This window comes from Gossypium arboreum, chromosome 11, assembly GCF_025698485.1.
Source record: "Gossypium arboreum isolate Shixiya-1 chromosome 11, ASM2569848v2, whole genome shotgun sequence".
Lineage (NCBI taxonomy): Eukaryota > Viridiplantae > Streptophyta > Magnoliopsida > Malvales > Malvaceae > Gossypium > Gossypium arboreum.
The window spans coordinates 25,682,913-25,694,257 of record NC_069080.1 but is presented as its reverse complement, the minus strand read 5'-3'; the positions used below and the strand labels follow the sequence as shown (position 1 = coordinate 25,694,257).

The window sequence follows — 11,345 nt, the reverse complement described above, 5'->3', positions numbered from 1 at the left end:
TGCTTCATCATGAAAAAATTCTTTCGCGAAAAAAGCGCGTTGTGATTGGTTGGTTTTGGGGAACCACAACACAAAATTATTTCATTTACGCACACTAAGGAGACGTAAACAGAATAGAATTACTGCTTTGAAAAATGGCTTGGGAGAGTGGATTACGGATGATGATCAACTGAAGCTTGAATTGGTTAATTTTTACTCTAATCTGTATGGCGAGAATATTGGGCCTAGAAGAGATTTTCCATCTGCTGCTTTCTTGTGCCTCAAAGATGAGGATTTTAATATTCTTAATAGACAAGTATCGGATGAGGAAATTAAAGCAGCTCTTTTTGATATGGCACCCTTGAAGGCTCTAGGGAGTGACGGTTTCCATGTCTTGTTTTACCAGAGTCAGTAGGATCATGTTGGTACTTCGATCTGTATGTGGGTTAATGAGGTATTCAAAGGGAAAAGCATTGATCCAAATTTAAATAATTCTCTTATTGTGCTTATCCCAAGAACTCAGAATCTTGTGGAGTTCTCTCAGTTCCAGCCAATCAGCTTATGTTCTGTTATTTATAAGCTGGTCATGAAGATCATTGCCAATCAATTTAAAGTGGTCTTTCCGAGGCTCCTAGCTCCCGAGCAAGTTGGTTTTGTTGCAGGATGGAATATCACTGACAACATCATCATTGCTCAAGAGGTTATTCATTCCATGAGAGGTACGCAAAAAAAAAAACAGGAAGTGGATGGCCATCAAAATTGACTTGGAGAAGGCCTTTCATCAAGTACGATGGGATTTCATTGAGGCGTCGCTCTAAGCTACAGGTATTCCTATTTTTTTACATAAAGTTATTATGTCTGCAATTTCTAGCTCTACTATGCAGGCCTTGTGGAATGGTGTCCCAACCCAAAAAATTCGACTAGCTAGGGGCATTCGTCAAGGATGTCCTTTATCTCCTTATCTGTTTATTCTTTGCATGGAGTGGTTAGGTAAGGCTATTGATATTGGTAATTGTTATCCTAATAGGTTGTCCCATGGTGGCCCACCATTATCTCATCTTTTCTTTGCTGATGACTTGATACTCTTTGGTCATGCCGATGGAAATCAAGTTCGAGTCATCAAAAGTATTTTAGATGAGTTATGTGATTATTCGATACATTTGGATTAATTCGCAGAAGACTAATATTTTTTTTCTCAAAAGGTGTGGATGACAACTTGAGGGAGCGTATAAGTGATTTCTTTGGTTTTCAAAAAGTTACTAATTTGAGGTATTACCTTGGAGTTCCATTTCTTCATGACAAAGTGTGCATAATAAATTATCTAGCTGGAATGCCAAACACTCTGAGTTTTGTGGTGGAAAGGGTGCATAATAACTTATCTAGCTGGAATGCCAGTCAACTTTCTTTAGCTGGAAGGGTTACTTTGGCACAATCTGTTCTTCACTCAATTCCCACTTATTTCATGCAGACAATGATGGTTCCCAAAGGTATCAGTGATGAGATCAAGCACATAGTTCGAAAATTTGTCTGGGGAGCTCATAATGGCAGCTTAAAGACGGCCTTGGTTAATTGGGATTCTGTTTGCCAACCCAAGTCTCACGGAGGTCTTGGTCTCAGACAGTTGAAAGACCACAATACCTCCTTCATGATGAAGGTTGGTTTCAACATCATTTCTAATACTAATGCCCTCTAGAATCAGGTGCTTTAGTCAAAATACGGAGTCCCTAGCGTTTTACCTGATGACTTGTCAAGGAGTCGGTGTTCCTTTTTATGGAGGTCCATTTCTAAGGTATGGCCCCCCATTCGTGAAAACTTAATTTGGTTAATCGGAGACGAAAATAGCATCAATGCTAGCAAGACCCCTGGATTTCTAATTGTGGTGCCTTATTTAAGTTTATCCCTTATTCTGCTAACCCTTTTTCTAGATTGTTCCCTTAATAGTATGGTTGCAGGTGATGGCTCTTGGAAGTTAGATATTTTCAGGCCTTGGGTTTCGAAGGAGATTATCAACAAAATAATAGGTGTTCCTCCACCACATCCTTCGTCAGGTCCTGACTGAATTATTTGGGGAGCTACTTCAACTGGCTCTTTCCCTCTCAAAAGCGCTTATGAGAAGGTTCGTGAAGGCACTTTCAACGTAAAAGAGCAGCTCTGGAAAATTCCATAGAAGTTTCACGGTTATCATGAATTTTTTTTTTCATCTGGTTGGCTCTAAAACACCGTCTCTTAACCAACTCCGAGAGGGTAAGACGTGGCTTTGGGAGTAGCAGTGCTTGTGGCCTTTGTGGTCATGATTATGAATATGTTTTGTATATACTTAGAGATTGTAATGCTACCAAAGACATTTGGGACGAGCTTATTCCACAGCAAGACCTATCTATTTTCTATACTGAATCTCTTTCTGATTGGATGAGGAGTAATCACCAGAGCCATTTTACTTCCTTGGATGGAATCGATTGGCCATGCCTCTTTGGGATTACCGTGTGGTGAATCTGGAAGAGTCAGAACCTTTCATTTTCCAAGTATTACATGGAGTGTTGATGAGATTATTAAAATCTCTTACAGTTGGGCAAAACAATATTCCTCTACTTTAAAGATTTCATATCATAAAGCACGAAGTCATCTTCATAATTGGCCTTTACCTAACAGTTGGGTGAGCTTGACCACTGATGGTTCGGTGAGGTATGATAAAGGCTTCTCTGAATATAGTGGATGTGTGAGAGACCATAATGGTGAGTGGATCATCGAGTTCACTAAGTATTTGGGCAATTGCACCATTTTGAAGGTAGAGCTTTAGGGAATTCTAGATGGGCTAAACCTTATTCTAGATAGGCGTTTCGAGAAAATCCTAATCCAAATTGATAGCATTGAAGCTATTAATGTAATTTTGGAAGATTCTTCGGGAAGTTTTAAATCTACCTTAGTTAAGAAAATTCATCTTACCTTAAGGAAGATGGAGCAATGGAAAATTCAGTATATTCCTAGAGAAGAAAACTTAATTGCTGATAGTCTGGCTAAGTCTATTCGTACTAAGAGACTAGGCTTAAGATTGTTTGAAGATCCTCCTTTGAAGGTCTAAGTTTTTACTTTGTATATTCTTTTATCAAAAAAAAAAATCACAACTACCGTATACCAACCCTTTGAATTAATACATTATAGCATATCATTTCATACTATATTCAACTTACACATGCTATCATATTTCATTTGTTTAACAAATGTCTCAATTCTAATACTTGCTATATAAATAACTTTTCACATATCAAACCACATTTCATTTTAACAATGGCATAATCCAACTATATATTTAAACAATGGCATAACCCAACTATATTCAATCAATGAGTACATTACTCATATATCTCATTTATAATCACAACTTTTTCACATTTCATATATGAATTCACTTTCCATTTCTAATTCACATATTTTGTCATTTCAATATCGATAACAGAATTTGTTATTTAATTATCCCTATTAATACGACACAAACTCGGACTCGGACTCGGAAGAATGCGCGGATCCAACCAACACACCAGTTTGGCACCCAGTGCCTCATCAGATACATCTGAAGTAATAACTGCGCCCAGCGCTATATAAATTAACACCCAATGTCTCATCGGTTAAACTGAAGTAAATTGGCACTCAGTGCCTTATAAACTCGAAGTCAAAGAAATCTATGAATTCTTCCTATCCTATGGCATACCATCTATATCCGACTCAGTCCAATATAATTAATAGAGTTTAATTTCACATTTCAAAAATAACAAATGTCCAATATCAGTTTTTCATATAATCACATATACACATGAATTCAATTCAATCTATAATAATCAATACCAACTTTCACAGTAGCACATATATTCATTTCAATTCAATAATCAATATGTCAAATACTTACCCCAAACACTTACCATAAACTAGGTTCGGATTATAGAAATACAAATTGTGGATTCCGAGCTATTCGACGTCGATTTTATCCTTCCCCTTTTTAGTCAAGGATTCTGGTACGACGTTAGCTATGAAATTAAAACAATTAGAATTCATCAATACAACACAATTCAATTTATATTAGATATTTCAATTTTTTTACTCAATATTTGCCTAAATTCCAATTTAGTCCCTAAACTGAGACTAACTTTTATTCTTCACATTTAATTCTATATTTTCATAAAAATTTCACTTTAAACTAAATTTAACTTCCTATTTTCAATAAAACCATTAAATTTTGAATTTTTCACAATTTAGTCCCTCTTACTCAAAATTTACAATTTTTTTACAATTTAATCCTTTTTCATTTCTAGCTTAAAAATCTACCAATTTAATCCCTAATACTAAAACTATCCAACATTAACAACATTTAAAATCTTAAAAATTGCTAAAATTTCAACATGGATCGGGTAACCCTAAGTATCAAGATTTCAAAAATAAAAAAATTACAAGGGAACTAAATTGACTAACCAATTGAAGTTTGGAAACTTAGAAGTCCCTAGCAGTGTGTTCTCTCCTTTCTCCCTTTATTTTTTTTCTTAGTTTGCATGGCTTTCTATTTCTTTTATTACCTTTTTTTTTATTATAATAACTATTATTATTAAGTTACTTTAATACATGTATAAAGATTAATTTAATGAAAACATATTTATAATACATATATATTAGATTAACATATAAAATAAACAATATGAACCATTAATGCCGTCCACTACTAAGATTAAAGGTATATTTGCTATTTAAATCTCTTAATTAATTTTTAATCTATAATTCAACTTTCACCCTACACTAATTTAGTCCTTATACTTAATAACTTTTAATTCATGCAAATTCACTTACGAAGCCTAATTAACTATACAATTAACTTTATAAATATTTTTAATAAATATTTACGAATTCGATTTACGAGAATAGAGTTTTGAGAATGTACTTCTGACACCCATGACTATTGAGTCGTTACAATCTTATCCGCTTTGCCTCCATTGATTCTCGTCTTTAGCAGACTAACAATATTGAGTTTATACTTTCTGTTAATTCACAAAAAATATGAAGAAATTTGTTGCAGACACAACCCTGACAAGTCAAAGAAAAAACAAACAAATTCATAAAAAAACAATAGATAGAGAAGTTAGACCAACCTTATTGCTCGAGGAGCCCGGCTTCCTCCAACTGCTTTCCATCAGAGCTTGAGGAATATTTGCCTGCCTCCTTGCTAAGTTGAGTGCTAATTAACTCTACCATGGAGTCCATAGAGTCTAACGAGGATACTCGAGCGGTTCCAGCTCGTTTAAATCAATCCCCACGATTTCTTATAGTTTGATTAAGGTTTCAACCAATGCGGACTATGACACCTTCTTCACCGCAACTTTTAGCACCAAAGCTGCCTTTGCCCCCATCAGCAGAAACAACATTGCCCGAGGTTACACTTTTATTTGGATCAAAATTCTCTTTGAAAGTAACCGCCAAATTTTTCCCCGAATGAAGGATCGCACTATTCAAAGTTACAACTGTACCGCCCATGTCTTCAAAAGTAGGGTTAAAATGTGTGACAATCATAGAGGATTTGGATGGAAGTTCTGAAAAATTAAGAGATTCAGAGCCCATAGCACTCTTTTTTAAGTCTACAAATTGGTGGCCTCCTCATTCCTCCTTTACATTTTGAGGAATATTATCAAAGCAAAAAAGTGACATATCTCCCTCTCTAATGATTAGGAAGTGAAGACCATAATCATCTAGAATATAACCGTTTAGGGAGGCAGTTGAACCTAAAGATGCCAACATTGACAAACCTTAATTCTGCTATAATCAACCACAAATGTCAATGTCATAAACAACACTATTTGAACTTGGAATGAGGGCTTGCCCAATCCTCACCTCAAATATTTCTTTTACAAATGAGCCACCGATGGCTCCCATCAACACATCATTGCATCTCAAATGGTGAATACCGTTTGAATTGATCCATTACCATGGTATATTATTCAAAATCATGAAATTAAGCAAATCAACATCTAACTATATACTGCATATGGTCAACATGGTATATAGCTGAAGAGAGGTGAAATGAACATTGACCTCAAAACGAAGGACCAGTAAAGCATGTTTAGCGTTTAGCCTAACAAACTTTTGCGAAGACTACATAAAGCTCTATAAAATTGGAAGGAGCATGAAAGCAAAGTTGAAACTACTCTTATTAATGCACTTCATGCTACCTAATGCTCCTTCTGCACTTCAAATTCTAGACATAGTTTTTGAAACCCAACCGCTTATTGAATCAATATTACTGAAACGGTTCAATCGAATAGTTAAAAATATATAACCTCAAAAAATATTTTTTATTTTTAATAAACTTCAGTTGTTCTCTCTGTAATTTCGGTTTGCATCTTTACATGACTTAAAAGTTTTTCAACTTTCAATTCAAATCAATCATCCATTTATCAGCTTCAATTAAAGATCTCAATTTATGGCAAAAAAAAATTAAGGATAAACGACATTACTAGTCATTCAACTATGATTTTTTTCATTTTTGGTCACCCAACTATGAAAAATTACAAAATGGTTATCCAACTATTAGTAAATTAATATTTTTAGTCACCTGACTATGAAAAGTTACCAAATGGTCACCCACCTATTCAATTTTGTCTTTTTTTGTCACGTAACTATCTTGGATTTTTGGATGTTTCCATTTTTATGTACATCCATTGAAGATCAAAAAAGAAAAAAATTGAATAATTGGGTAACCCAAAAAGAAATTTACTAATAGTTGGGTAACTATTTTGTAACTTTTCATAGTTGAGTGACAAAAAGAAAAAGAAGAAAACCATAGTTCGGTAACTACTAATGTAATTTACCCAAAAATTAATGTCAATTTTCAGAACCTAAAAAAATGGAAAACTACGCTATTAGTCCCTCGAATATGCATAAATTTTCATTTTGGTCACTTAACTAAAAAAATTATAATTTAATCACTAATGTATTAGAAAATGTTTTTTTAGTCACCTGACTATTAAGTTGCTAATGGTAGCACTTTTTAGTTGGTAAAATAATAGTTTTTGTAACAGCCTATTTTTCAGTGATATCAAAAACAGTAGTTTCGAGACCACAAATCCGACAAGTAAGTTCATATAATTAGTATTTAAATTATATGAGTCAATAATAAATTTTATATTGAATTTTAATTTGATGGATTTTAATAAATTGAATTAATAGCTAGTATAAGTGGTTCAGTCCAAAAGTCAAGTGGTTTTTGAAAATGAGGTATTGGGACCTTATTTCTGTAAGTTAAGGTCGTAAATATTGTTATGAAATGTTTATAGAGTCTTATTATAGGTGAATTGAAGTTTGGTCTAGTAATTTTGACGTTTGGTTACTTAATTAAGGTAAAAGGATTAAATTGTAAAAGAGGTAAAAGTTAATCACTATAGATTTAAAATAGTAAAGGGACCAAAATGGTGATTAAATCATGGTACAAAAGTCCAAGCGGTGGTGGATATGATTAAATCACTATTTTTTGGACTATTTGCCTATTAAGTCCTAATTAGTTTAGGGTTAAATTGAAACTAAACTTGTTTTTATTAAAATCTAAAATAATTAAAGGACCAATTGTGTAATTAAATCCTCCTTAGATGGTAATTATATCATATACTTATATTATGGACGTTTATGGAAATAATTTAATAATTTTACAAGTTATATTAAAAAGGGTAATTTAGTACAAAGTTAAAATGTAAGTTGAATTAAAGAAATTAAAAGATAATATCAACATTTTCTTTTCTTCTTCATAGGGACAAAACCGAAACACCATGGCTAGGGCATTGAAAGCTTCGGCCAAACTTAAGCACTTTGATTTGGTGAGTAAACATTGCCCTTTTTTGTGATTTTTATGTTTTTGAGCTTGTATTAACTCGATCTAGCTAACCCGAGAACTAATTCGTTAAACTGTGTAACACCCTATACCCAGCCAGATAGCCAAGCCTGAATACTAGGACTTTACATCACTGTCTCACTTTTTATTCATCAAGACTACATTTTGTTAAATGAACATGCATATTTTAGATTACGTTAAAGATAGTACTTAGAAGCCAATTACGAGTCATGCATACTCAATTTGAAACTTAGTCAAGCAAACATACAAGATTCGAACTAAATTTGAGCATTTATCAAACATTAGGACCTCATAACAAAATTTCCCAAAAAGGTTACATAGGTATCGATACTAAATATAAGGTATCAATATTTATTCTTAGTGATATTGATACCACATGGAAAATCGATACCAAAATAGCTCATTGTTTTCCATATGAAACCAAACTTATCGAAAAATATCGATACCCTTCTTAGGGTATCAATAAATTCCCCTCGAGTATCGCTACTCCATCCATGGTATCAATACCAATTTTGCATTCTGACTCTCTACACTTTCGTAAATGGAGAGGTATCATTTTGTTAAATCTATTTATTGATACACCTGCTTCTAATTACAAAAATTCAGCATGTATGAGCACTTAAATCGTTCAAACTTAATTCTTAAACATCATATTTCATTCATTTATTCAAATAAGCATTGAAACAACTAAAACAATAATCCAAAATACCGTGTCCAAATCCAAATGCTTCTATACATAATTAATACGCAAACAATTAATCCAAAATATACTCAACAAAACCAGTATAAACGTCTATCCCATTGCCTTAACTTATATACTCAAGAATAATTAATAACACCTACTATAATGAATAAAGTATAGCTTGGATGAACCCCTCGAAGGCCACACCACTTACACCATCACTAAGTATCTACAATGATAAAGATGGAGTGGGTAAGCTTTACAAGCTCAGTGAATGCTTAGAGTAACCACTTGTGCAAACAAGTCAACTAGCAGCATCAAGGCAACATATAGCATATTGTTTGACACATGTGACTTACATACAATTTCATATATATACCCATTGTCGTAACCATTTTTTTGAAAAACGAAAATCGACTTAGATTTTGAAAATAAAAACGAACAGAAGAGTCGCCACCAATCCTTTTTGATGAGGTGTGATCGGGTCACCTCGTAAAAGTGGTTGTTTGTAATAAATGATTTGATTTATTTAAAAAACGATTTTTACGAGGTGACCCGATCACACCTCATCAAAAAGGATTGGTGGCGACTCCTCTGTTCGTTTTCATTTTCAAAATCTAAGTCGATTGTCGTTTTTCAAAAAAATGGTTACGACAGCTTGGCGACTCCACTGGGGACCAAATAAAAGAGTCAAGCCACAAGTTGATTAACTTTTGTCTTTTTATCAAAAATTGAAAATTTGGTTTTGAAATACGATCCTTTCATTGCATTTCATTAGCTATTTTTGTGGTTTATGATATAATACTTGCTGCATTGGTTTGATTCTTTAAACAAGTTTTGCATATTGCATTACATGACCGCTGTAGTCACACCCTTTTAAGTGGGAGCGAGAAACTACTCCTTCGTGAGGTTTTCACCTCTGTGCAGGATAGTGGGTCGCTTTCGGGATACATCTGTACCTATGTCTTCGTGAGATTTTCATCTCCGTGAAGTCATAGGGAAATGTATTCCCCTGAACTGAACCCAGTCTGTATGAGCCTATAATGGGTGAAGATCGAGGAATCTACTGGTTCAAGTACCTTTACTCTAGAACCGAACCCCATGTAGCGAACCTTAAGAGCCCACCCTAGGTAGAGCCACTCCGAAACCCTAGTGGTTACCTAAGCAAGTGCAATATTTATTATTCTTTGTTTGCTTTAAACTGCGTACGAAATACTGAACTGCTTTGTTTTACTTTGATTGTATTTGCATGGCATTTTCATCATAAAAGGTGTTGATTCACATTCGGTTGCTAAGTAGATAGCTCATCATGGAAAAAGGGGTTTTTTGATAAAGTAGAGGACAACGCGGCTGTCCGGATATGGGCTGAGACAACCCAACAAGAGAAAGTGACAGTCTTACCGAGGGGTACGTGTCAGAGTTGTGGGATTTTACTCGGATCAGCGTAACTCAGAATAATCTCCAAGAGATGAAAGGAATTTGGGGTCAGTGGGATGACGAGGTCAAACAGCTATTCTATTGTCATTACGGTGATTTACCTTATCTGCTCGATGTCAAGGTAGATGAACACCTGTTTCGAGCCCTCACCCAATATTGGAATTCTGCTTACAGTTGTTTCACTTTCGGGAAGGTAGATTTGGTACCTACTATAGAAGAATACACGACCTTGCTCCATTGCCCGAAGATTTAGGTTGACAGAATTTATTCCAGACCTGCCAACGTCCCAGCATTTTCAAAAAAACTGATGAATATCACAAGGATGAGCGAACAGTGGGTTACAACCCGGATCAAACAAAAAGGGTAAATGTATTCTTTGGAAGAACCTAAGGGATCTAATCTTAGCGTACCCTAATGTGAAAAAAGGGTAGATGTCTTCGCCCTGAGTATTTATGGACTGGTTATCTTCCCCAAAGCTTTGGGGCATATAGACGAGGCGGTTTCCGATCTTTTTGACAGGCTTGGTAAAGGGACTACACCTGTACCCGTAATCTTAGCTAAAACTTTTAGATCATTGAATGCTTGTCAAAGAGCGGGTGAAGGGAGATTTATCGGATGTGCACAGCTCTTACTATCTTGGTTCCACAACCATTTTTAGAAAGTGGAAAAGGTTTCGTATCGTATCTTCTCTGAAAATTACTCTCCACTGAAAGAGTTAGTAGCTACACCGAGGTGAGATGATATTACAGAAGAAAATTGGATGACGGTTCTCCAAAATTTGCAAGAGGAAGATGTTGAATGGAGAGCCCCGTGGATGGTTCCTGATGAAATATTATATCGATACGGAGACTTCGATTGGGTTCCTTTGTTAGGAGTATGGGGAGCCGTCGGGTATGCACCTCTACTTGCATTAAGACAGTACAGATCCAGACAGTTTACACCACCAATATACGGGTTAGCTCAGTGCGAATTCGTATTCACGGGGAATAATTACAAAAAGAAAGTTCGCGAGATATCAAATGTCTGGAACCAGACTCGTAGAATGAAAAAGTTTGCTGCCAATCCTATGACTACCCCTGAGTACGACCGATGGAGGGATCAGAGGATTAATGACAACATCCCTACATCAGATCAAAGGAATCCTCGGTCGATAGAAGAACACTTGAAAGTAATCCCATCTGAGCTAGAAATCATCAGGCAAGATTTCGAGAGAAAGAGTCTGGAGCTAAAGAAAAGGATCGAGCAATTGAAGGAAGAAAAAATGCAGTTGGGGTTAGATGTCGATATCCAGAAACTAGAAGCTGAAGGACTCAGAAAAGGAAAAAACAAAGCTGAAGAGGACTTGGACAGTTTGAAAACGGACTATAAGAA

General features: G+C 35.0%; 1 protein-coding gene across 1 annotated transcript; it reads left to right on the top strand.

Moving 5' to 3' along the window:
• Positions 1-418: 418 nt before the first annotated feature.
• Positions 419-1,672, top strand: LOC108471956 (uncharacterized). The gene is made up of 3 exons (XM_017773493.1): positions 419-698; positions 970-1,104; positions 1,182-1,672. The coding sequence occupies exons 1-3, from the start codon at positions 419-421 to the stop codon at positions 1,670-1,672; spliced, it is 906 nt and encodes a 301-aa protein (XP_017628982.1).
• Positions 1,673-11,345: the final 9,673 nt, after the last annotated feature.